The 27,875-nt window shown below is 38.5% G+C and overlaps 1 protein-coding gene across 2 annotated transcripts in view; it reads right to left on the reverse strand.

The window, feature by feature from the left end:
- Nucleotides 1-5,699: 5,699 nt before the first annotated feature.
- The window catches only part of PRRX1 (paired related homeobox 1), a 73,849-nt gene continuing 51,673 nt past the window's right edge, over nucleotides 5,700-27,875 (reverse strand). Inside the window, exons 2-5 of one of the 2 annotated variants that reach the window (XM_032161014.2) lie at nucleotides 22,494-22,669; nucleotides 15,997-16,178; nucleotides 12,043-12,114; nucleotides 5,925-6,053 (exon numbers count right to left, since the gene is read on the reverse strand). In XM_032161014.2, the coding sequence (XP_032016905.1) occupies nucleotides 12,060-12,114; nucleotides 15,997-16,178; nucleotides 22,494-22,669 (413 nt within the window). In that variant the 3' untranslated portion in view covers nucleotides 5,925-6,053; nucleotides 12,043-12,059. Of the gene's footprint in view, nucleotides 6,054-12,042; nucleotides 12,115-15,996; nucleotides 16,179-22,493; nucleotides 22,670-27,875 lie in introns of both variants that reach the window. The other variant, XM_058442828.1, reaches the window with a different exon arrangement.

The raw sequence follows: 27,875 nt of genomic DNA on the forward strand, positions 1-27,875 counted from the left end.
GTTCTTCCTTTGCCTTCTGCCATGATTGTAAGGCCTCCCCAGCCCTGTGGAACTGTGAGGCCACCAAACTTCTCTCTTTCATAAATTACCCAGTCTCAGGTATATCTTTATTAGCAGTGTGAGAACAGACTAATATGCTTACCTTAAAAGGACTGCATGTTTGTGTACCCTCTAAATTCATATGTTGGACCTTTAACCCCCAATCGGATATTGCTAGTAGGTAGGATCTTTGGGGGTAATTAGGTTTAGCTGCGTTCATGAGGGTGGAGCCACCATTGTGGAATTGGTGTCCTTATAAGAGAAAGAAACTATAGCTCACTCTTTTTGCCATGTAAAGCCACAAGAAGATGGCTGTCTCAGGAAAAGGGCCCTCACCAGACACGGAATCTTCCAGCATCCTGATCTTGCATTTCCCAGCCTCCAGAACTGTGAGAAATAACTGTGTGTTTTTAAAGCTACAAGTCTATGGTATCTTGTTATAGCAGCCCAAACTTGACAAAAACAGGTATAGGCTTTGTTCCAGGGTCTAGGACCCCTGGGGCTGTCCTGGCTCTGGCAGCATGTCTCAGCTGGGTGAGCTGTCCTTCAAATAAAGCCTCTTTATAAATTTGAGTAGTTTGATGTTTCTGCTACCTGCAACTGAAAGAATGCTTATTAATAAGCTTATAATGCCATGCAAGGGGTTCCATTTTTTAAAAGCATTTATTCCTACCATAACTTGCTAAATCAACCTTCCCCCTCCAGCACTCTGGTAAACTGTACTTTTGAAAGTCATGAAACCAATGGCCTTTCCTCCATTCCCAATTAGCTGGCCTTCTCTATAACATTCGAATATATTAAACATTCCCTTCTTTTTGAAAACCTCTCTTAACTCTGGAATAATAAATAAGCTTAAATCTCCTCCTAATTTTCAAACAGCTTCTTTTAAATAGACTTTATTAGCTATCTCCCCAACTAGAGATGCTCTTCAAAGTATAATCTTCCTCCCTGGCTGAAACTACTTTAAAAGTCATTTACTGGGAATATTTATTTGAGTCATAATGGCACGCTCTCATTTCAATGAACCCATTTGTTATTGTCCCTCTAAGTATCACCTCCTTAAAGATTAATTTCAAACTTATATCTCCATCTTTGACTTTGGTACCAAGTCCCATTTTTATGTCTTCACTTACTGGATACTTACTTTTGGATTTTCAGCTTTGATAATACAACAAAAACTGCTTATCTTCTGTAGCTTGGTCTTTTCCATTTTGGGTAGATTTTGTCGATTTTGTCAGTTTTGTCAGTGATTCATTTTCCCAGTCCCCAGGTTTTAAACCAGTATTACCTTTGACTCCATTCTCTTTTTCTTGCTATGAAGTCCCAATGATTCTTTTCTTGCAAGATGTTTTCTAATCATCCTTTCTTTTTTGTTCCCCTTGCAGCAACCTCTGTATGATCTGCTTCCAGTTCCTCTTCTGCTCTAGTTTACCTTCATTCTTTTACCAGAATAATCCTGCTAAAGTAGCATTTTTTTTTTTGAGCCGGAGACTTGCTCTGTCTCCCAGGCTGGTGCAATCTCTGCTCACTGCAAGCTCCGCCTCCCGGGTTCACGCCATTCTCCTGCCTCACCCTCCCAAGTAGCTGGGACTACAGGTGCCCACCACCAAGCCTGGCTAATTTTTTGTATTTTTAGTAGAGACGGGGTTTCACTGTGTTAGTCAGGATGGTCTCGATCTCCTGACCTTCTGATCCACCCGCCTCAGCCTCCCAAAGTGCTGGGATTACAAGCATGAGCCACCACGCCTGGCCTAAAGTAGCATTTTTTCACACGGTTTTTTTTCCTGCTCAAAAGCATTCAATTGATCTCTGTGGCCGGAGGAAAACTCCAAACATCTTTGACATGTGGTACCCTGCAAGATTAAGCCTCAACTTGCATCTCTAGCATCTTCCATTCAACTTTAAAATTAACTCTCCATCTCATCCAGGCCAATCTTGCCATACATCTTTGAACACAAATTCCTCATTCCTATATCCTTGCCTTTACCCCTTCTTCTCCATGCCCTCATTTGAAAAGCCATCACCTGTTCTTCACCTGTCCAGATCCTTAGTGATAAAATTCAAGTCCCAGTTCCTCTGTAAAACCCGTCTCCCACTTCAGCTCACAGCATGTTCTCTCTCTTCCTCTTCTGAACTCCTTTTATCTGTTCTGTTTGATACTTATATTATCTTGAACTCTTGCATATTTTTGCATGCTAGGGTTGCTTTTTAAACCAGATTTTAATTGATATGGAAACAACATCTATGTCTCACGATTTGGTTTTTCTGTCTCCCCATGACCACACACCCCATGCTATGCACAATGGATGCTTAAGAAATTTTATTTTTCTATTTCTTTACTCCAAAACAAACAGCCATGCTTATATGAAGTCTTTTCCATATGGTGTCCAGTGTTGTGAATGTTAAAGATATTGATTTTAAAAATGCTAAACTCTCATAAAAGTTCCACTCTATTCTCATCTATTATAATAGTAAGTTTCCCTTCTTCCTACCATTGTTTTTGTTTCTGATGAAAAATAGATTATTTTCCTGTTTTATAGAAAATAATATCACACTCGGATAAACTTCTCTTGTCTATAAGCCCTTCTTACCTTCACTCTTCTGCCTGTAATTTCAGATTCTAGCAGATCTGTGTTTTTGAAGTTCAAACAGAAAAGAATCAGCAGGCTCAAATGTACATAACAAAAGACATGGTAGTGTCTTTCTTTCTTTTTATTGAAAAGAAATCATTTCTATTCTAGCGCAAACAATGTATATTTTACAACATAAAGCAAGATATAATTTACATATTACATTTCTTATGAGATCTTTATACCCTAAATGTCATTCCCTTTTTTATTAAGTCACCTCTTCTGGTTTAATTTAACCTGCCAAGTACCCTATAAATCAGCATCTTGTTTGGAGGGAGATTGAGGACACAGGCAGATAGTTCCTACGTATTCACCTGTATCTAGTATCATGATGGTGAGGAACAGGGATATGTCTTGACGTCTGTGGCCGTGAGGACCTCCACTGACCACTGGTTTAAGATCCAGAAGGCATCTTTTCCAAATCACATACCAAACTTGTATTTTAAAAAATCGATAATAAATGAACAAAATTGAGAGCTTGTACAATATGTATACTTCTTGACCAAGTGCTTAGATAATACATGCTTATGGTATTGGTTCACCAGCAGTGAATGTTTCTTTGGCTGACCAGCACTGGTTACTCTATGATATTCCCAGACATCGCTTGCCTGAGACATTGGATAGAACCACCCAATTTCACCTACGATTTGGGTTTGTGGGTTCAGGTTTTGCTGTTTGCCACTGGAAATGGATGTCTGAATCAAAATTTCAAATGATTTTGTTTCACATGTCCCTCTAGCTAAGGTTTTCCCCTTCTCAGTAAAATCTTTTCATGTATGATTTCTGTTCCCTCTTAGCCATTCTCTCCAAACTCCAAACCTCCAAAGTTCACCAATTTCTTGGATTATACTCATTTCACTTAGAATGTTTCAGTCTGTTGGGATGTACTGTTCCTTCAAAACTTGATAATCCACAGCAACTAATGGGACAAATGGATGAATGGAGGAACTCTTCAGGAAGCAAGTAATGTGTGCTGTTCAGCAAGCCTACATGAACCATTCAGTAAGAAATGTTTTAATAGTGGGTTAAAAGAAGAAGGAATCAACTGATGAAAGCAAAATGTATAAGATGAGCTTCATTATTTTTTAAAGAACTACAGAATCAACATTTGAAATACAATTTCAGATTGGTGGCTGTTAGATTGAAATAACATCACCATTAGCTCAATCTGATATGCCAAGGGAAATACAAATGTGTGCTAAAAGTGCATCTTAAACCCAAAAATCCTTGCCTGTCACTCAGACTACAAAGTTGGCATATTTGACCAAAATTGATCCAAAGTTTTTTAATCACTCACAACTAAAAATTATTAGAACTAAGCTGGTCAGGATGAAAATATAAATTAAAAAAATCTGTTCTATGTGTCTTAAATTATTCTTTGGTCAAATGATGAGATTTTTGAGAGATCTGAAAATATAAACCTATTTCTCATTTCCAAATACAAGGTTATAAGTATGTACAGCAAGGTAGCATTTTCTTACTAGAAAACAAGGCTTTCAGGTACCGTATCATTCCATTAACATTGTACACTTTTATAGTCCCTTTCCTCCCATGGCTACAAAGTGCTGGACATGCAGAGAATACAGAAAAGAATAAAGGAACAAATGAATAGAGCCTCACAACACCCCTGTGAGGTAGGTAAGTATTGTTAATCCCATTTTACAAATGGGTAAACTGAGGCACAGCATGGTAATGTAGTTGGTCAAGTCCACCCGGCAAGTTACAAAAGCATGGCTGGGAACAAAGAAAAAGAAATGAAAGATCAGTTCTGCCTCCCAGCCCTAGACACTAAACTTTATTTCAAGATATTAAAAACTAAAAATAGCCCACAACTGCCTTTTAAATGTTGGAATTTAGAAAAACCTTTAGGTATTCCTCTTAAACGTGTGTCTTTCATATTCCTGCGAAGTGAAGAACGGGTAGATTACTAAATGGCATTCCCTCCTCTCTCTAACTGCAATTCCCATGATAGATCAGATGTATCAGCATTTCACCAGAGCTCAGGCTCCAAACTCAAGGACATTTTTATAGCCTCAAATAGTTTCTAATTCATTTAAAGCCCTAATGTGAAAATGGGACCTGTTCTCAAACAGCTGCCCTATCAGTTATTCTGTGGCTTTAATGAACATTTTGTGTAGAAAAAGAAAAGCAGCAAGATCCCTAATTAATGTCTCATCACTATAGAGATAAGAACAGTGGTGATGGTGTGTAATTTGCTTTCTGTATTGTTTGGGAAATTGCAAACTTAAGCTTGCAATTTTATATATATATATATGAAATATATATATATAAATATACAGATATATACAGTATATATATAAGTGTGCATCTCACTATCCTTAAGGCACGAAAGAGGTGTGGGCATGCCTTTTACAACTCACTCTTTGTGTTACTAGAGAAAGTTCTCTTCCTCTCTCAGGTGAAAAATATTTCTTCTACCAAATAGTCTGTGACAGCAAATCATTCAAAGACAACAAATATCTTTAACTTAAGATGATAGATTGATTGATTGCGTAGGGTGAGGAGTGGTGGTGATAGTGATATAATCCATAGCTTCAAGCTTAAATCTATAGCTTAGATGTAGACCTTAGTGCTTAGAATTAGCCAGACACAGCCAATTACATTGGATCAGACAGTCCAGTGACCAGATGCTGTGCACAACTATTTTTTCAGAGGCTGATGGAAAAACCTTACCATGACCAACAAAGATGGAGACGATGAGAAAGGGAATTATGTCTGTCCAGCACAGATTCTTCAGAAAGACTTTGGCTTTTCAAAAGCTCCTAGAGCTTCTATAAAGAGAACTGGGAAGAGGACAGGGTAAGGCACTGAGGTTCAAACAAGTCAATGAGAAGAGTAGAGGCAATCATTCTGGATATGTATATGGTTTCTTTGGCTGCTGTAGTTTTTTTAAAAACTTCATATAATCATGGGGGTGGGTGGGCTGAACCTAGCTGAAGAAGCCTGGAGTATATTAAGCAAAGCATGAATAGAAAGAAAAACAAAATAAACACACACAGAAACAAGTGGTGGTGGTATCCCAGAGGGAGGAGGAACATTTGTTAACTAATTTTCATTTTGCTCCTCTCCTGCTTTTCTCTGCCATGGTCCCAATATTTTAGTTCTGCTTTGTTTGTTTGTTTGCGATTTACTTTTTTCCCCCAGCAGATGAAGAAATAACAGAGCGGGATAGGTGTCTTATGGTTTTTGATTTCTTCTTAGGCCTGTTTAATTATTTTTTTTCCTCAGTTGACTGTTGGCACCTGGTTCCTCTGTAAACTATATTCCTTGGCCTTCAGTCTCAGGTTGGCAATGCTGTTGGCCATGTTGATGCCCTGTGCAGGGCTATTGTTGGCACATGTGGCAGAATAAGTAGCCATGGCGCTGTAGGGACAAAGGAGAGAGCAGGGAGAATAACAGGCATTAGTTTCACAAAGCTGCAAGTCTGTGCCCCAGATGGATATACTCTCAGCATGGGGGCAGGCAGGGGCAATGGCTTGGACTAGATGACCTCTAGGGTCCCTTACAGCCCCAGCTTTCCATTCGTCTAAGGTACTTAGAGAAGAGTGGTCATGTTTTGAAGAGCAGGAGAAAGTGGTGTACAGTGAGGAAAGGGAGGGAGAGGTATTTGTTGTGGTGGATACAGTGAGTAATGATTTATTTCTGGGGTGAGAGAAGAAAGTTGCTCAAGTTGAAAAGCAGGTGTTTCATCAGCTGACTTATTAAAACAGTATTTAATCTCTTGTCCTGCCTACCTCCCCAGCCTATGGGAGCAGTGAGGAATAGAAACAAGCATATGAAAATAAACTAAAGGGAATTTTGCTTCTTCACTCTAGATAACTGACCTTAATTGTAACACATTTTAGATAATAAATACCATAATAAATAATGTGCCTGGAGAACCAGTTAAACAACCCAATATAAGTTCTCTGCCATTCTTAATTTACTGGTTGATAGCATCAAGCATTGCTGAATCAAGAGGTTACTAACCCACTGGCCTTGATTTTAAAACATCCTCAAAAGAACTTGAATAGCACACACTGCCTTTTGGGTTGGTTATTTTGAAAATGTTTAAATCTCCTAGATAAACTATCAAAGTCTCCATTTTCAGCATTCTTGACTTCAGAGGTAACTGTTTCTCACTGTCTTCATTGCTGAGAAAAATCTGAAGTTGTTTTTCATTGTCAGTGATTACAATTAGGACCTAAGAACACCGCTAGGCAGAAATTTATCATTGGTGGGTATCTGTTAATTGCATCCATGAATCTCTGTTAAAGGAAAAAGAAATGGTTTCATAGACTTAATAGCAAATTACTCTTTCTACTAAATAGTTAAAAGGATATGTATTTTAATTAAATAAAAATGCTTTTAGTTGCTTCTAAGATTAGCAAAATCCCTTTCAACTCAGGGCTGGAATGAGATAGACTTATAAATGGAATGACATGTGCTCTTCTGTTGCCTGCATTCCAGTGGAACTTCGTCAGCCACATAAGAGTTTGTGGTTCTGGAGATCAAGTGACAAGATCAGAAAGAGAGAAATGTAAAGCTACTCCACAAATAGACTATATCATTGATACTTATTTGGGACACCACGGAGTCAAAACTCACAATAACTCATTTCAGCTCTGTTACTAATAATTAACTCAAGAAAATTAAGTAAAGAAATATAATAAGTCCCAGATCACTAGGTCTTTCCAGAAATATACATCTTTAATTTAAAATCTTTATAGCCCTGGTTAAGTGTATGTGTGACTGTGTGTGTGCGCACACACACACATACATGTATGTGTTCTGACACAGGAGACTCAGAAAGGTTTCAAAAGGATCCTACCTTCTTCTGTTTCAGTTTTGCCTGCTTCACTGTTACTCATCATTTCGTGATAGATGGTCTCAACCCTCTAGACAAGGCTAGGTTCTTTTATAGTACACTAAACTTTTGCTTTTAGCACTTGATTCAAGTTTAGTCAATAATTTGTTTAGTATCTATCACTGTTTCAACTATAAGCTCCATAGATCAGACACCACATTTGCCTTATTCACAACTGTTTCCTCAGGTAGAAATAACACCATATCTAGTACCATGTGTTCAATGAATAGACAGATAACTAAGAAATATCTATATATAGTATGATTAAATTGATTCCTGCTCGATGTCATTGGTTTCTGTCATTCTGCTGTGAGCAATGATTTCTTAAAAAAAAAAAAATCTTACCAATATGCTTTTATTCATAGGAACTGGTCCTTACTGCCAATTTTACTATCTTAATAGAAAGAGCAAAGTCAGTAGGACATGACAGAAGCAGGAGCTGGTGACTGTGTATACTTGGATCCATCAAAAAATATCTTTCACAATAAAAACTGAACAAGTTATTAGTACAGTTTAGACTATCACTTCTACCACTGCCTACCAAGGGATAGAAGCAGAAGAGTTCCCAGTTAAGGTAGGTTTAAATTAGAAGTGAGATAAATGACCGGAATGATACACTAAAGTGGGACAAGTTTTTTTTAGAATATACCAAGAAATGTCATTTATTTTCAAAGCCCATATACGTGTTATCATTTAGTTCATGGTTCCATTCAAGACCTTACCATAAATGTATGTAAACCCACAAAACCTATATTCAAAAAATTTCTAGGATATACCAAGAATCCGAAGATCTAAGTATCTGAGAAAAAAAGATTATTGGATTTGGGAAATGTACCTAAGTCATAGATTATTATAAAATCAACCAAGTCAACCTTTCTTAATCAGGTTTCTGTGAGAAAATTAAGCCCTAAAGATGATGCACAATTAGTAAAATTGTAAACACATAGAAGAGAAGCTGGAATTAGGAGTTGTCTGTATTATTTGCTAAGTATTGAGAACCAATTTGAATGGCTTCTGAAAACAGAAAGCTAAAACTTATGAGAGAGTATAAAGAAAAATTTTCTCATGCCAAATTGTAGATTGTCATAGAATATTGTGCTTTTAAGTACTTGGTCTAATTTACTGAAAGATGTGTTTTTTGAGATTCTGGACAAGCAAAGTCTTATTTAACAGAAATGTGCCCTTTCTTAGATAATCAAAGTTGTATTCCATCTCTTTAGCCAAAAAGGGAGATTAGAACCTTGAGGAGATTATTTTAGTTTACTGAAGACACTATTGTTATTTCCCAGAAATGTCTCCTATAATAATGATTACAAGTTGTCTATTGCATAACGATTTTTGTTGTAATGATTTCAGAGTCAACTAGCTTTACCACCTGATATTCTAGTCTGAGGACTTAGTAGGGTAACACATTTCTTGGAAATACTGAGTTTCTCTCTCAAATGTAGGCAAGACAGTAATATCCCAAATGAGATGAATGTTAATGCACTTTCTATCTCGCAAACAAATTAATGGGAATTCAGATCATCTGTTGCACAGGAGATTGGATATTCACTGGCACATTTTTCACATAAATGGCAGCCTGCTTTTCCACAGTAAAGAACAGTGTCCTCATCTGATTATATGGTGGCATTGTATAAGAACACAACCAGAGGCAAGTCTGTGACAATGCCTTATAGGTATCCCTCCAATTAGTGGATTAAAAAGTAGTTGTTTTTAATGAATGAATTTTGCAATTCCCTAGGAGCTTGATAGATGATAACATTTTCACTTGATAAATGCTTAGGAAATGTATAAACTTTCAAAATTGATTTAACTTGTTCCAGCATTCCATAGCCATAAGAAGTAGGATAAAAGAACCGAAGCCATCTTATTTCACTGCCTCTTAACAAATTTTTAGAATATGTAATCCTACAAATAGGGATTCCAATAATATTTTGTACACATACTAAATAATTGTAAGTCTGTTTTCTAGTAGTTTGACATGGATCTAGCTTCTCAATTTTTTTTTTTTTTTTTGAGACAGAGTCTGGCTCTGTTGCCCAGGCTGGAGTGCAGTGGCGCAATCTCGGCTCACTGCAAGCTCCGCCTCCCAGGTTCACGCCATTCTCCTGCCTCAGCCTCTCTGAGTAGCTGGGACTACAGGCGCCTGCCACCACACCTGGCTAATTTTTTGTATTTTTAGTAGAGATGGGGTTTCACGGTGGTCTCGATCTCCTGACCTCATGATCCGCCCATCTCGGCCTCCCAAAGTGCTGGGATTACAAGGGTGAGCCACCGCGCCCGGCCTCTAGCTTCTCAATTTAAGCTAAGGGTGCCATATAAGCAAGCAGTGAGCAGTCCTTGGATATACCAGTGAAAAGCAAAACTTGTATTACAAGTCAGAAAAGACAGAATTAGTGAGTGAGTACTCTAAGAGTAGCTTAGTCATTCTTCAAAAATGGCATTAGAAGTAAGATGGAGAGGACCCGCCTCCTAAAGTGTCAACAGATGCAAGAGAGCCTTGAGTGGCTGCCAATATGAAATTGTTTGTGACCATCTGCTTTCCGTGTCATGGAAACTTCTGAAGTTCTGCTTTAGGAAAAGAAAGAGAATGCTGAAATGTTTTCTTAAAAGTCCAAAGAGGGTAATTAACTGTTTTCAACCAATTTATAGGGCCATTCAGAGCATGTAAAATGACCAGTCCTTCCTATACAGGATTAAGCTTGCTCGGGTAAAATGGTGAGATTGAAACTAAGTGATTTGTACAGTTTAAGCACATGACAACAACCAGAAGCCTGCTTAACAACAACCAGAGATCCTGCCTGTTGGCCTTGCCTTCTAAGTAAAACCCACTTATTCTTGGAAGCCGGGTACAGACATAAGTTCTGGGACTGAGTTTTTAGGCTTTGGCTAAAGCCCCATTTTTAGTTAGTTTTAGTTAAGTTCTTTGTGTCAGTGACCAAGAAACCAAATTACTGAATAAAGTGCACTGAGAAATTAGAGATTAATAATAAATGCTTGCACCCCATCTGTTGATTCAGCTAATCTGCACTGAGACTTACACAGAGCTGACACATTTAAATCAGCTTCAAATGTTTCCATTTCCTTATTTGGAGATTCCTAACAGATGCAACACAGCCATAGATAGCAGAATGCTAACCACCAGCAGAGGTGGAGTACTGTTTTCACTGGGACAAATCATTTTTTATCATTTCAACCTACGCTGAAAGTTGTGAGGAAAAAGAAATGTGTTAAAATGACTGTCAAACATTGAGGACATAGGGAAAATACTATTCGTACTACAATTTTAAAGCCAGGAAACATATGGACAACTGCCCGTCTGCTTTCTAAACACCTATAATGTTAAGTCCCACAAATCACAAAACAATTGATAGCTTGGGAAAAAAATAATACCTGACTCTATTTTTAACTCTTTGTTTTCTATTTGGCCCTTTAAACAAATGATGACATGATGTTTACTATTTCACCCTAAAGACAAATCTGTAAGCCGAGAAGTCTATGAGTTTTCCTGAAATCCTTGGGTTTCACCAGCTCAGGATTTTTTAAAGACTGTAGGGGTTACAGTGTTCAAGACTGTGATGCATAGAAGTTGCAGAAAGTCTCTGGTTTGTTCTTTTGTCAGTGCAAGAACAATGGAGGCATACTTGCTTCACCTGATAAAATGTAATACCAGTTTTCCTAGGGAAATTTACTTTTAAAAAGAGATCTGGTAAATTCTTTGGAAAGGGATCTTTTGTGATTTAAATAACTAACTTCTAACTTCTGTTTTGAAATTCAGAAGTTGATTTTCTAATACGTATATTTATCTCAAAGTGAACACACTTGCACATTTCATTGGTAAGCTTTCCGTTTGTACTGTATGTTCAGTGATCTTTCTGCTATTTTTAACTTTTCATTTTAGAAATACTTTTATATATAAAGCCTCTTGTATCTTTCTATTGTTGCAAGACTTTGTTTGAAGTGCACATTGCTTATCAATAGGTTCCAAACACCCCTGTGAAATAAGCAATAGGGAAACTATTGCTAGCTTCATGTTAGATACAAAGCTACATAAGAGAGCAATGATCTGACTGGCCTGAGGAGCAGCAGAAGCCAGGACAAGAACGTATTTCTTGCCGAACCCTGTCCCGTAACCTACAAAGTCTCGCTATTCAAAATGTGTACCAAGTGTCAGCAGCATCAGCATCACCTAGAAGCAAGTTAGAGATACAGAATCCAAGCTCCACCCTGGACTTAGTGAATCAGAGTTTGCACAGGCACGCGATCCCAGATGTTTCCTGTGCACAGCAATCTCTGAAGAGCCCTGCTCTAGACTAGTATCATACTATGCTTCATTTCGTGGACATGCTTTCTTGCAGCTCTGGTTCCCAATAATAATATTCCTCACTGGAGGACTTCACTGCTGAAATTTCTAGAACTGCACCCCCCACTTTCTTAAACACTCTGAATTCCCACTTAAACCCTACCCCAAGCAGCCGCCCTCTTCCCCCTCTGACAAGTTACCTTTTCAGTGTCTTCCGTTAGAATCCGTTATGAAGTCCCTCGTGTAAACAACATCTTGGGAGGGACGAGGATCTATTTTTGAAAGTGTGAAAGGGAGAAATAAGCCAAATGCGTTCAGCAGATGTCAGGCAGCACCATGACCACGATCAAATGAGGGGAGGAGAAGGATGGGGAGGGAAGCTGTGGACAAGGATAGTTGGCCTCTCTTTCACTCATCACTAGCTTTCTTTTAAGCCCAGCCCTCCCTCTGCAAATGGCACTTCAGATCAATAATGCAAAACCAGGCCATTTGCTACCCACTTCACCTAGGAAAGGATGTCTCTGGGAAAATGTTTCTTGGGTACTTCACCTCAAATAACAGTCAAAAGTTCAGGACTTGGTTGATCGCTCCTACCCAAGAAGCAAAGCACTGCAAGATTAGTGAGTCTGAATAATTCTGGTGCTTGTGCGTGCTTTCACTCTTACAAGTTGCCTAAGAAAAATAGTTCTGAGTTAAGCAATGGGTGTGTGTGCCAAAAACAAGCTTCCTTTAGCTGGCCACGGATGGATAAAGAAGACACCTGCCAGGACAACAGTGTCCGTGTTAGGGAATGCTTTGTCCCTCTGGTGACTCAGTTGCCTGCCTAATGTCATCACCTCTAACATGCTCAAGGGAATGAGTGAGGTCATGACAAGCTATAATTAGAGCAAACTATATGTCGCAGTTTGCTAGGGACAATCCTGGCTTATACCTGTTGTCCTAGTATAATTATTAATAATGCTCCCCTCTAACTCTAAAAAATGTCCCAGTTTAAACAATAAATTACATATCCATCACTCTGGATGTAAAAGACACCCAGAAAAAAGTATGTTGGCTATTTCGAACCCAAAATTCTGACCATATGCAAATAACTGCTTTTATGCTTTGGTTTTCTCCTTTCTTTTTACAGGGGATAACTGTGGAAGTCAGCAAACTATCATTTCTGGCAAAACTGTCTGCTCACTGTCCCTGGCTTGTATATGACCAAGCCACATCTATCAGTCCAATGGGATGCCCACACCCCACAGAGTGTGGACTTCAGCTGCAGGCATGCCTCACTGATCTGAGATAGCTCTTGCATAAAAAGGGGATTTTAGATAGTTTTCCAATCTTATACTTTTTTACTACTTTCGATACAATGCAAGGTTTCATTTGAATGAAAATATAGTCGTGTGGCTTAACATGTTGGATAAAAACAGGGATCACAAGCAATAGTTCTAATTCTCCTTGCTGAAGACTTAAATTTGGGCAAGTGTTTAGTCTCTTCTTTGGAAGCACAGCAAGACAGAGCTATCACACAAGAGTGTTCCAAGAATTAACCAAGAGAAATGCCTTTTAATGAGTGTCACATGTGAGATAACTAACTTGACATAATAGTACCAACAAGAACAGTGAGTTAATTTTTCATAACACAAAAGGTCTATCATTTCCTTTGCTTTGGATCACTTGTTTTTCTTTTTTATTTCCTTAACAATATTTCCTATCAAGCTTCAAAATGTGAAGTCATAACATAGTTTGGTTCTAAACATAGCAGAAAATTCTCCAAATAACAGAATAGCTTTTTGCTACTTTTAGAAATTAACCAAAATATAAACACTTCAGTCAACATTGGATCAAAAAACATTATTATTGATTAAATTATTGTTTTAACATCACTTTTCTGCTTATATCTGAAGATTAATTTATTCTTCATACAGAATATGAACAGATTTTATGATTTTTTAAATTAATTTTTACAAATCCAATTTCTAAGAGAGAAATGATATAAAAGCATACCAAGAAATGAGTAAAACGTACTAGGTTATATGATTTTGAGTGAAAAGAGCAGAATACAAAATAATATATACACTAAGGCTACATCTATATAAAATATTGAACTCTAATCACAAAAATGAATATACTAGTTATGTCAAGATGGTGAATTATGGATGTTTTTAAAAATGTATCCAGTATTTCTACATAATTCTTTCCATTAAAATAGAATATTTCCAAAAAAGGCACGCATAAATTGCCATGTTAATAATTTCAGTTAGATGTCCATATACTAAACACATATGATGCAGACACTGAGGCTGAAATGGCTGAGGTCCAAGTAATATAACCCTATATTAATTCAGGAATGATTTCATCCCCATTCATGCAGCGTGCTGTGTGAAGCCTCTCACCGGTAAGGACCACGTGGCAGCCATCTGGATTGTTTATGGCTGGTATGAAAAGTTCCTATGGAGGACCCAGACAGAAACAGGGGCAATACTTCCTGGTTGTGACCAAATTCAAACCAGAGATCTTGAAGCATCAGGCTTTGAACCACACCCATTTTCCAAGCCATTTAGCGTGTTCATGAATAAACTAAATTTCTCTTATACCAATATTTATAAGAGAAATAAAGCAGCCTTTCATTTATTTAAAATATTAGAGAATATGTGATTTTACAACGGTCTTCAAAAAATGTATTTGTAGTAAATCTTATAGCAGAGGACTTTAAATTTAAAATAGGGCACACAGATATAACTAATGTTTCAAGATCAGCAAGGCACACCACATCTGAGTGCAATAGGGCCCAGAATAAGACTTTCCTAGACGTAGGGTCTCTATGTGCTAAGACCAAAAGAATTCAGGCTAATTTTATAACAGGGGGATTAAAACAAATTTCCAAATGCATTTACCATGTTTCTCTAAAGGAACTGATTTGGAACAGAAAGAAACTTTTAGATGAGGCTTTTTGCTTTGATTAAAGCTACGAACCTTTGAAAAACACTTGCATTTCAAAAATGTAGCATTTCATGTCAGAAATTCAGTTTCATCTGAGACATAATCTCCTATATTTCATTTAAAACCTCTCCTTAAACCAATAATTAACCTTGGCAATAAAAAGGTAAACAAAAGCATAATAAATGAATTTGTGCATTGTTCTTCCTCCACTGAAATCAGCTAGGGAGAACACGTTGGCTTGGCCTGGTTTCTCAGAGTACTCAGGTATATTTTCAAAGAAAGGCACTCTAGACTAATCCAATGGGTTAGGAACTTGTGTCTCAGCTTCCCTTCTGGCAGCCTATATTTTCTGAACAGCATAATAATTGGAGGTTAAAAGCCTCTTTATGAGATTGAAATAGTACTCTGTTATTTGTTTCTTTAAAAATGTTCAACTTTTTAATATAAAAGTTTAGTGTAAATTATACATTCCTTTTTTATTTAAAAGAAACAAACACAGACACACACACACACACACACACACACACACACACAAATACACACAAACTGATCCCCAGAGAAACTTTCAGACATGTAGACAAGAATTAACAATAGATTAGGAAGGCATTTGGCATTATAAGAAATTCACACCTACTAACAAAGAACCTTGGCCATGAAAGCAAACAGAATGAACTTAGGTTTTCTTTCCTTCTCTCTCTGTCATAGTCCCTCTCTGTCTCTCTCCTTCCTTCCTTCTTTCCTTTCTTTCTTCCTTCCTTCCTTCTTCTTTTTTTTAATTCAAAGTCAGTTTTACTGCAAAGTTTGCCTTTGGCCCTATACTTGGAGCTTTACAAGTTAAGTCCCTACATGTGCATAATACAACGAATTTAGCTTAAATTTGGAAACGGTAAAGTTTTGTTCCAGAATTGTTGCAAGAGGAACACTGGGCACAGCTTAATGATCTTTTCTTTTAGATTCTTCCTCATCTTTGAAACCTTTGCAAGAGTTCCTGAGTCCAAGAGGAGATTGCTGAGATAGCCTGCCCCTCTCACTTCTGCCTCAAACCCTGCTCCTGGGGCAGCTAATAATCTCCTGGGAAAATGTGGGGATGTCAGCAAGTTGAATGTCTCTGAAGAGATTAACCCAGTAAGAAATGTTGGTGAGCTGCACAAGCAGCTTGAAACATGACCGACCGCTGAGAAACATGTGGAAGTGGAGCAAGGGAGAGTGGGCCAGTCATTCACCTGTATGGAGACGCTGTCCCCCAGGAGAGATAATCGGTGGGTCTTGGAGCAGGACGAGGTACGATGGGCTGCTCCACAGCAGTCACGTCTCCTGAGTAGGATTTGAGGAGGGAAGCGTTTTTATTGGCTAGCATGGCTCTCTCATTCCTGCGGAACTTGGCTCTTCGGTTCTGAAACCACACCTGGAGGATTGTTAGGAGGCGAGAAGGCATAAGGAAAAAGAGGAAAAACAAAGAAGAAGGGGTTACATGAATGAAATTCTGCTTGATTTTACTACATAATGCCTTCCCAAAGAAGATATAAGATGGCTATGGAATTCTCCATAAAAGAATAGAAACATGCCATATGCCTTCCCTCACGAGGGCCATTCTTAAAGGTCAAGACTATTACAACAAGACCATGAAATTCTCCAGTAATCACATCTCCAGAGATGGCATCTGTGACTTACCCACGGGACGCAAAATGTGGGTTAAAATCCCTGTTACAATTGTAATCAAGAAAAGTGAAGAAAAATCTCATTAGACTTCTGCCACAGAAATAATGACTTTTCTAAAAGCTTTTTCAAAATTCTTCAAAATGTGAAAATTTCATCTGCTTTCATTATAATTATATTTTAAGAAAACTCCCCATCTCCCAAAAGTAGATGTTCCAACAAAGATTTAAGAAGTTTTATTTGGGAGGTGCAAGGAACACCATTTGGGGAGCAAGGAAGTAACAGAGAAGAAAAGGCAACCACTAAAGGGTGTACTACTAAACCAGCTATCTCTGTGGTAGCTCAATCCTGCAGAGACCCTGAAGACTAAGACTAATGTAGAACACACATTTCAGAGTTATCCCTCTCGGGGGTGATAGAGCTGGGTGTGTGTACACTGGATCCTGTCAGTCATTGGCTATTAATGTTCCAGCACTTCTGGAATGCTGAAGGCAGGGCACTCTCCTGAAGTTCTAGAAAGAAACTGCTGGCACAGAAATGCAGGCACTGAAAGTTGGAAGCTGACCAGACTACACCTAATTGTAGGGTTCAAGGGAAATTGACAGCACTGACAGCATTTGCTACAAGTAATAATAAACCTATCATTTAATTTTATTTATTTTTATTTTATTTTACAAGTTCTAGGATAGGTGTGCAGGATGTGCAGGTTTGCTACGTAAGTCAAACTGTCTTTGTTTGCAAATGACATGATCCTGTATCTAGAAAACCCTATCGTCTCACCCCAAAAACTTCTTAAGCTGATAAGCAACTTCAGCAAAGTCTCAGGGTGCCAAATCAGTATGCAAAAATCACAAGTATTCCTATATACCTACAACAGAAAAGCAGAGAGCCAAATCATGAATGAACTCCCATTCACAATTGCTACAAAGAGAATAAAAAACCTGGGAATACAGCTAACAAGAGAAGTAAAGCACCTCTTCAAGGAGAACTAAAAACCATTGCTCAAGGAAATCAGAGAGGACACAAACAAATGGAAAAACATTCTATGCTCATAGATAGGAAGAATCAATATCACAAAAATGGCTATACAGCCAAAGTAATTTCTAGATCTAATGCTATTCCCATTAAATTACCATTCACATTGTTCACAGAACTAGAAAAATCTACTTTAAAATTTATATGGAATGAAAAAGAGCCCATATGGCCAAGACAATCCTCAGCAAAAAGAACAAAGCTGAAGGCATCACACTATCTGACTTCAAACTATACTACAAGGCTACAGTAACCAAAACAGCATGGTATTAGTACAAAAGCACACACACAGACCAATGGAACAGAATAGAGAACTCAGAAAAGACTGTACATTTACGACCATCTGATATTCATCAAACCTGACAAAAACAAGCTGTGGGGAAAGGATTTCCTATTTAATAAATGGTGCTTGGAGAACTGGCTAGCCATATGCAGAAAACTGAAACTGGACCTGTTCATTACACCATATACAAAAATTAACTCAAGATAAATTAAAAACTTAAGTATAAAACCCCAAACTATAAAAACTCTACAAGAAAATACAGGCAATATCATTCAAGACATAGGCATGGGCAAAGATTTCATGATGAAAACGTCAAAAACAATTTCAACAGAAGCAAAAATTGACAAATGGGATCTAATTAAAGAGCTTCTGCACAGAAAAATAAACTATCATCAGAGTGAACAGGCAACCCACAGAATGGGAGAAGATTTTTGTAATCTGTCCATCTGACAAAGGTCTAATATCCAGAATCTGCAAGGAGCTTAAACAAATTTATGAGAAAAAAGCAAACAATCTCATGAAAAAGTGGGCAAACAATACAGTTTGTTAAGTGTTACTAGGGCTAGGAACTTATATAAGCACACTACATACATTATTTCTAGTCAACATGACAATTCCACATATTAGGTTTTATTATTTCTATTTTACAGTTGAGGAAGCAATTTCAATGAGATTAAATACAGTCATGCACCACATAATTATGGACCTCATATACAGTGGTGGTCTCATTAAATTATAATACCAAATTTTTGCTGTTTGATATGATTAGATATGCAAATACTTACCATGGTATTACAATTGCCTACACTATTCAGTAGAGTAATATGCTGTACAGGCTTGTGACCTAAGAGCAATAAGCTATACCCTATAGCCTAGGTGTGCAGTCAGTTATACCATCTAGATTTGTGTAAGTAGACTACATGATGTTTGCACAATGACAAAATCACCTAAAAATGCAGTTCTCAGAACAGATCCCCATTGTTAAGCATTGTATGACTGTAATCTGTTGAAATTCACATAAATAATAAAAGGCTGAGTTTCTGAACTCAAGGACATCCAATTCATGATCATAAAACTCTTCTAGAGTGCTATGGAATTCTACTCATTCATTTATTCATTCAATACATCTTTATGGAGTGCCTGCTATGGTCCAGGCCCTGTACTAAATGCTGGAAAGAGAGAGATGAGAAACTTATTCTCTGCTTTTAAGCAGATCAAAACCTACTAAATGAAGACATGTAAATTTGAAAAACTACAAAACAAGTATTTTAAGTGCAATTATAGAAATGTATAACAAGGTATGGGAGAAGAGAATTCTTTTTGTGAAGTGAGCAGTTGTACAGCTCGAGGGGACAACATACACATAAATTACCATGTGATCAGTGCCCTGTAGAGCTGTGCAGCATGAAGGGCCTGGGTGGAAATTGGCCAAGGTGGAATCTAGACTTGGCTTCCCAGACTCCTGGCTCTTCTGTTTCTAATGTGCCTTCACATTGCTCTTAGAGCTATCATCTTAAATGTTAATATAATCACATTAGTGCCTTGTTTTATATCATCTACTGGCTCCCCATTACTCACAGAATAAAATAAAAACTTCTTAACCATAGAACTAGGGCTGTTCAGGAATTAGCTCTTTGTCCATCAATCCAGCCACAAACCACATCACTCTAACCTCATACACTGGCCCTCTATGGCTCCAGCTCCTACCCTGTGCTCAAAATTACCTGTGGACTCCTAAATGTGTTAGGCTATTTCCTACCTAAAAATATTCACACCGGATATTTCCTTTGCCTATTATATTCTTCCCCGCTTTGTCCAGGTATCAAAGCCCATATATTTTTTTCAAAGTTCAACTTTAACATTGAACATGATTTAAAATTCATACTGGCTACACTACTTTCAAGATTTGTCCTAGGAGTTGTTTAATTTCTCTGCTCCTTTGTCTCCTAATCAATTGGAGATAACAATATCTACTTACAGGATAGTTTTGAGAGTCAGCCCAAAATTAGTGCCTAATAAACATAAATTCTCTCCCTTTTCCCCCAGGCAGATTAGATCATTCCTTCCTCTGGTCTATCACTAATTATTGTACATTCCACTGATGTAGGAATCATATTATGATATCATAAGTGTATGGTTTGTACATCTATCTTCTCCGCCCCAGTCCAAACATCCTTAAGGAGAGGGTCAGTATCTTATTCATCCCCAGCAAAACAAAACCGGGTTCAAGAGTATAATATGTGCTTGATAAGTGTATGAGAAAAAAAGAGGAAAAAGAAAAAAATAAATTTTGCAAAGATGAATAAAACATGGCCTCCATCCAAGAGGCCTCTTCAGTCCTGTGGGGGAAGTTGGCCCAGATACAACTCAATATAATACATTTCATGTTATGATAAATGTCATAAATACAAAGAAGCCCAGAATCAGAAGGGATTGGTTCAGACTGGGAAAAGGTAGGCTTTCATGGGGGAAGAATAAAGTCATGAAGGGAGAACTCTGCCCTGCTCACTTAGGAAATGTTCGCTGCTCTAAAAGTCACTAAATCATAGCAAGGTGGGAAAAGAAAAAATAAAAAATAGTTCCAACATATAAAAAAAGGTATTTCCCTGTCATGATAGGGGCAAGACAGTCCCCCAACCCTAAAATTGGTTTTTTCATTTTTTTTTTTTTTGAAATGTCCACCATTGCCCTCTGCAGGTTTCCTTATTTAAAATTTAGATCACCGTAGCCAAAGTAGCACATTAGTGTGCTGTGGGTTACTGGACTAAAAGTATTCATTACACCACTGCAAGCTGAGGCATGGCATAAAAGACATGGGGTTTTTGAGGAGAGAGGAAAGATTTAACAGCAGAGTTAGAGATTTGCGGTAAGTGGTGTGGGGGAATAGGGTGTGGGAAGACAAATTGCATAATCTGCACTGGATGGCGAATGGGAAAGCAAAACTGAGTGTTGTCCCTATGGGTCACTCTCACTTGAGCCCAAAGGGGCACCTGCACTCACACTTCCTCCTAACCTACCCTCAGAGGCCCCACAGGCTCCCACAACTTTCTTCTTTTGTCACTGACATTTTTCTTTTTTCTCTTGGGGAGTACTTCTTGGTGAGGTCCATGTTTCTCCATGGGAAAACGTTCACACTTTCTCTTCAGGCTGAAGAGAGCACCAGGATCTCTGCAGCAACTCCACAGTGGTCTCCCACTGTGTACTGTGCCTCCTCCATAGACTTAGGCCCTAATCAATGGGCTAGGAATCTACCCTGGGGTCTAGCTCAAGTTCTGGCTGTTCAAGAGGGTTATCATTTGCAGAAAGAAATTATTAACACTCAGACTGAACATAGATATACAAACAATAATTTTGTAAGGAAGACAAGACAGATTGGACCTACCCACCTTATCAAAACAGCATCTTGCTACTGGCAATATGGAAGACAAGATCTTTCAGCAGAGACACAACAAAGCACTACTTGAAAAGGCGTTTAGCCAGGAGACTCTTATTCATTCAGTTTTTTTTGGGGGGTGCAGGGGGAGTGGTAATTAAAAGTATGAACTCTGGATCTGCATATCTGCATTCAAATCCTATTTCAGACACTTCCTAGCTGTGTGATGTTGTGCAAAATACTTTGACCTCTCTGTGTTTCAGTTTTCTCATATGCAAAATGAAGAATACTATCCACATCACTGAATTGGTGTGAGGATGAAATAAATTACTTATGCAAAGAACACTACTTGCCATATAAGGGCTCCAGTAGTGTTAGTATTATATATTGTTACGACTGTTAATCACAGGTTGTATCATGTTCTAGATGTCTGGCTTGCAGTTGGTGTGTCACGGCACTAATGTTAGAAAGAATGGCTATTCTCTTTTTCCTGCCATTCATGCTCTTACCTTCTTTCAGTTCACAGAAACACTGAAGGTAAATAAAATCATCCACTTGAGTGTGCTCTTAACTCAGTTCCTAAGTATTCATTTCCCACTCCATCAGTGCTCATACTCATGTGTACTTACAACAAGTTTCTTAAAGACTGGGGAGGAGAGCTGAGGTAGGGGACAGATAATTCATCTCTTTAACCACTTCGAGATCAAATTGAAATCTAAGGGTGCAGAGTAAAATACTCAGATGGACAATGTATATCACATAAATCTGGAAGTGTCAGAAAGAAAGGGGTGCTGGGGGAGGAACCTGTAGCAAGGATTATTCTGCCCTACCTGAAGGCATTCAATTTTATTTTAAAAATTACTTGCTGCCCAAAGAAACACAGCTGGAAACAGGATTCTATCCTCATGCTGAACATTTGTAACCCTTAAGAGTACCAGCTCCCATCTGAAGCCTATAACTTGTGTATTATTTGTTTGTTTATTTGTTTACTTATTTTTGAGATGGGGTCTCACTCTGTCACCCAGGCTGGGGTACAATGGCACGATCTCAGCTCACTGCAACCTCCACCCCCGCAGGCTCAAGCAATTCTCCCACCTCAGCCTTCCAAGAAGCTGGGACCACAGGCACGCACCACCATGCTTGGCTATTTATTCATTTATTTTGTATTTTTGGTAGAGATGAGGTCTCACCATGTTGCCCAGGCTGGTTTCGAATTCCTGAGCTCAAGCAATGTGCTTGCCTCAACCTCCCAACATGCTGGGATTGCAGGCATGAGCTACTGCGCTGGGCTATAATTTGTGTTTTCAAAACAGTCTTCAGAAATGTGCCTCTGAGGAGGGTACTACTTGGTGCCAGCCTCCCGCAGTTTGAGTTACCTGCACTCTGGCCTCGGTGAGGTTCACCCGGCGGGCAAGGTCTTCTCGCACAAAAGCATCAGGATAGTGTGTCCGCTCAAAGACACGCTCCAAAGCCTGCAGCTGGCTGCTATTGAAGGTTGTCCTATTCCTTCGCTGCTTTCTCTTCTTTTTTTCTTCTGAGTTCAGCTGATCATCTGGAATAGAAAACAATGATGAAAAGAAGCCAAATTCACTGTAGGAGTCCCAGTTAAGACTTTTTTTTACGGTATATCTATAGTGAGATATTGCTTCATTTGCTCACATCTTTATCAAAGTCCTATAGCCAAATGCCACTTTGCATGTGCAAATGTGGCCATTAGTGCTCTCAAGTTCATATGTCAAGAATCCCAGCAATTCATGCTTGGCTGTTGCCTCTAAATCTGGGACAAGACCTGAACTGTCAGAGAGACATTACTTGCATGCTCCTTGATGCCTGTTTGTCAAGGAAAATCTTAGCCCTGCCCATGTTCTTTGGACTTCTCTAGAGATAAAGGAAGAAGAGTAGATGGTTTTGTACCTTATTTGTCTTTGACAATATTATGCTCGCTCATCTAGTTTAATAATCTAGTAGACCAATTATCCCCTGGTTCCTTCTCTCCTAACATATATACATGAACACAAATGTAGAGTTATAGAGAGGAAACTATGTTTGAACCACATTACAGGGATTTGTTTTATCATGCACTCTCCTTGAAGCAGCAAGTAATTTCTAACAGCATTCACTCAAGGCTCCATGCTGTTGCAAAGGCAGGCTTCAGAAGCCTCAGCCTAGATCAGGACTAGTGCTACAATGCCATCAACCCAAGCTAACATTAGCCTGGGGCTCACTCCCTGAGAACCCAAGAACAGGAAACAGTTCAGAAAGATCCCTGAAAATGTTTCACTCAAACTTGAGTTCTAGGACCCTGAGATCTTAGGGACCTTTGAAGAATCACAACTCCATTTTTACCTGTCAAGATCCTTCCTTGGTTTTGAGTTCCCCTGAAGGTAGCCTGGTGAGATAATTGTCCAGGGTGTCCATAGCAGTCAGAGTATAGTATGCTCCTCTCCTGCTGCCCCCACCCAGCCCAGTCAGGAGTGATGTATATGTGAAACTGAATGGAATACCAACTGTGCTGACACCTCCATCAAACTATCACCCTAAGGCCTGAGCTCTGCAGAGCCCATGAAGGTCCCAGAGATTTTCAACACCATGCTGCCAAAACTCAAGTCACATGCTCCATCTAATGAACTGGACTTGCATTCCCCATAGCTTTTCCCTAAAGAGGCTCAGCCCAAAGAAAATTATGAGGCGTTGGAGTGAGGATGGGGAGAAAAAGGAGAGGTTGGCCATTCGCTATTTAGAAAGTACTTTTGACTGTCTCTTCTGATATGAAAATTCTCCTGATTCTCAGCAAAACTATTAGCACAAGTCATGATGACACCTACCTCAGCTATAATATTGTTCTTATTACAAATTGAGGCAATGATCTAGATTTGTGTACAGAGTCAAAATATAGCTTAAATCCAGAGGCCTGACAACTGAGGCCGCTAAGTCTTTTTGCTAAGAGAATCCTTCTTCATCAATGCTTCCTTACCAGGAATACCCTTGAGGCTTAGAATAGAGACTGCACATTTCTTCTTGATAATTAAAGCACCCAGGTATAGTAAATGTTTGTTGAATTTGTTTTCAGGGGAAACGTGAAACTCCTCTTGTCCTTAGAAGACTGTTTCTGTAGAAAAAAATGTCATATGATCTCAACCAGATTCCTCCAGCCAAGAAGCTACCATACCATTCTCTCTGCTTCATGGTTTTGTGCAGGCAACCTTCTCTTTGGTTTTTTGCATTTGTGTTGCCTCACCTCGGGGCCCAGCTTTGGTGGCACTTCTGTGACACTCAGTAAGAATGTAAGATCAGCTGCATCTTAGAAATGGAGCAAATTTAATAATAATTTTTGAGATCTACCAATGCCTAAAATATTACAACCAACATCACTGATTATACCACTAGCTTTTAGCAAAATTAGTTTGCAATAAGATCAGCACTAGAATTCAAACACCTAGGATTAAATACCTTTCAGTAGTTACATTGCACTTGCATTCTCCTTCCTATTTAATATTTGGAAACATTCCTCCCATTCCTATTCATTTTTCCAAATCATTTTGTCTTGTACTTCAGGTCTTTCTAAGTAATACAAGCCCTTGTGATGGCACAATAATCTGAATTTCATGCCCCTGAAACAGAAGTCTGCAAAAAAAAAAGAAAAAAAAATCCTTAGCTTCTGTACTTTGTTTTCACTGAGACCAATTAGACCCTAAGCCATTATTTTTAATCATATAGAGAAAATCCCCTATTAAGCCAGTCCCATGATTTGTTTTCTTCTCTCAAAGAAAATTCTTTCTTAGGTGCAACCATAAATTATAAATCTTTTATGTTGTTTTATAAGCCTATTTCTTCTTGTACTGCCAACTGCAATCAAGACCAAGAATATTTTATGTTTTGTTCTTAGTATTACAACCTGATACATAATCTCAGTAGTTCTTTGAAATATTCCACTGTTCAGTCAAATTCCACTGACTGTCCACCATAAACCACCAACTCCCCTCATGTGGGAGTAAGGGAAATGGAGAATTACAGTTTATGACAGGGAATAAATAGCTATGATGACCTGAAGCAATTCCAGCAGAAGTTTCCCGGTGAATGTTCTTGTTGTTTTTAACAAATGAAAACACTAGTTCAGATCATGTTGAAGGTGAGAAAAGACACAAATAACAGGGATCCAGGGAGTCTGGCTCTGGCAAATGTCCTTCAGAGTGCAAGTATAATAGAAAGAGACGATGAGCGGGCAACAAAGACAGCTCGAGCAGCAGTCCTGGGGATGGTCTGTCTTTGCTCACTAATCACAAAGTGTGAGCTCCCTATTTTTCCCCAAGAATGCAGAACAGGACCCAGCACAGTATCTTCAGCAGTACAAAAGGAAATATAAACACTGTAGAGGTTTACAAATGCAGGGCATCTGAAGAACCTGTGATAAACACATTTATCAGATTCTTGGCTCTGGTTGAATACAAGGGAGAGAAAGCAGTGTATTTTTACTAATTCCAAGAGGGTCATCTTTTCTTGCAAAAACAACTACAGTGAAGGTTGATTTTGAAACTTGCTGTCTGAGGATACTGACATCCAGTTGGATATTAGGATGCATCTCATTCTTTGGCATTCTAAAATGGGAAAGATTCACCAAGTTGTAGAATAACCAGCAGAAACATGAATACATTTTTTTTTTTTTTTGAGATGGAGTCTCGCTCTGTCGCCCAGGCTGGGGTGCAGTGGTGCGATCTCGGCTCACCACAACCTCCGCCTCCTGGGTTCATGCCATTCTCCTGCCTCAGCCTCCCGAGTAGCTGGGACTACAGGCACCTGCCACCACGCCCTGCTAATCTTTTGTATTTTTAGTAGAGACGGGGTTTCACCGTGTTAGCCGGGATGGTCTCGATCTCCTGACCTCGTGACCCACCTGCCTCGGCTTCCCAAAGTGCTGGGATTACAGGCGTGAGCCACTGCGCCTGGCCTATGTGGATACGTTTTTTTCAAAGTCACAATGTTTCAAATCCAAAGTGTTTATGGATTTTATAATTTTTTTGATGATTGAGTAAACTGAAAATATGTAGTTATTGTCGCTCTTAGTAAAAACAAGCAAAACAGCCTTATAAATAGGTGTAGTCTTGCTGGGATCATGAGTCATAAAATATTGGCATCTAATGAAACCCACAAAATTGTCTAATTCAACCATCTTATTTTACAGACGAGTTAAATTAGATCTAGAAGAACAATGTGACTTGCCCAAAATCACGATGCGGACTTGGGACCTCCAGCCAGAGCGAGAAACCAGGATTCCCAATTCCATTCCACTCTTAAGTGCAGATGACAACATACACGCTATGCAAGAGAGAAACAACAAAGCATCTGACACGTAAATGGAAACAATTCCCCAGGGAAAATATTTATAAGAAAGACAGATTTTTCCATACTAGCTGTTATAAAGAGGGTCTGAGAAAGAGGGTCGATGAATATCACATGTTGTCCTTTCTACCAGAATAGCCATTAAAAAATGCAACCATTCTCATCTAGAAAGCCATTTTGATCCAGATGTTCTTGCATTCTTCTTTACAATGATATCCATAAGTCCTTGCTTCATCAATTAAATAAGTGCAGGGTTATTTTAGCTTAGTAGTATGCCCCATCTTCTGTCTTCTCCCACAATAATAGATGATTTTCACTTTAGGACAGTTTAAAATCTCTCTGTTCCTAAAACACATCTCAAATCTTACCTTCTCTATAAACCTTGTCTGATAGCACCAATGTATACTGATTTCCCAGGCTCTAAATTTATGTACATATATTAGTATATTATCAAATACTTTTTAAAAATTATGGTTCAATATTTTCTATGTAAATATTTTGTCACCTTAATGCATTCAGGCATTTCTGTAGAAAAGAAATAGGATTCCTTGACATATTACATTACAGTAAAAGTTGAAAGAGTTATAGTAATGTCATGGTATAGAAGCAGTCCCAGAATATTAGAATTTTAGTGATTTATTTAAAGTTTTAAAGGACTGAGTAATTTCTGAATTCCAATTATTCTTTTTAACAATACATAGCAAGTAATTATGATAGCATTGTCTTTTGTCTCTGGATAGTTTTACCCGCAGAGGAAAAATTATTTCGCAGTGTTTCTTTATCAGATAAGATAATCACCAGATTTAGAGAGAGAAAAAGCCTTGTGGTCTGATTCCTTTGCAAATGTAGGAATTACTCTTTCATTTTTATCCTTTACTAGAAAAGCAGCTGCAGGATACGTGAATTATTTAAACCACCAAGAAAATACACAAGAAAGAGGTACTAGAAGAGATGGGTGTTTCTAATGGATCACAATGTTAGAATACATATGAAGAACTTCTTGAGAAAAGAAGGCTGTGAGCCCAAGGTAGGGTACCCTCTGTGCATTCAAATATGAGTTAAAGAGAACAATAGCCCTGACCTTGGCTCTAGTGTGAAGTTCACTCTGGACTCCTCACATGGCTGCTGAAGTTGCCCTAGAGGGAAGGTGGAGAAGAAGGCATAAAGTGCCATCCTCAAGCATGGGGACCTGACAGCAAGTGGTGATCCCTATTCACTAGGGCCTTGCACTCGCCATGCAAGCTTCAGCTAACTCCAACGCCCCTCACCCTCTTCTGCTCTGCATCCTGTGGGAGGAACCTTGGAGATTCCAAATCATTGGTCAGCCAGACGTAATTTAAAGGTACGGTAAAAACATATTTTAGGAATAAAATCTGAAGAAAAATGTGTTTCCTATGCCTGGGTCACATCAGTTTGCGAAA

This window comes from Hylobates moloch, unplaced genomic scaffold (genome assembly GCF_009828535.3).
Source record: "Hylobates moloch isolate HMO894 unplaced genomic scaffold, HMol_V3 SCAFFOLD_8, whole genome shotgun sequence".
Classification (NCBI taxonomy): domain Eukaryota; kingdom Metazoa; phylum Chordata; class Mammalia; order Primates; family Hylobatidae; genus Hylobates; species Hylobates moloch.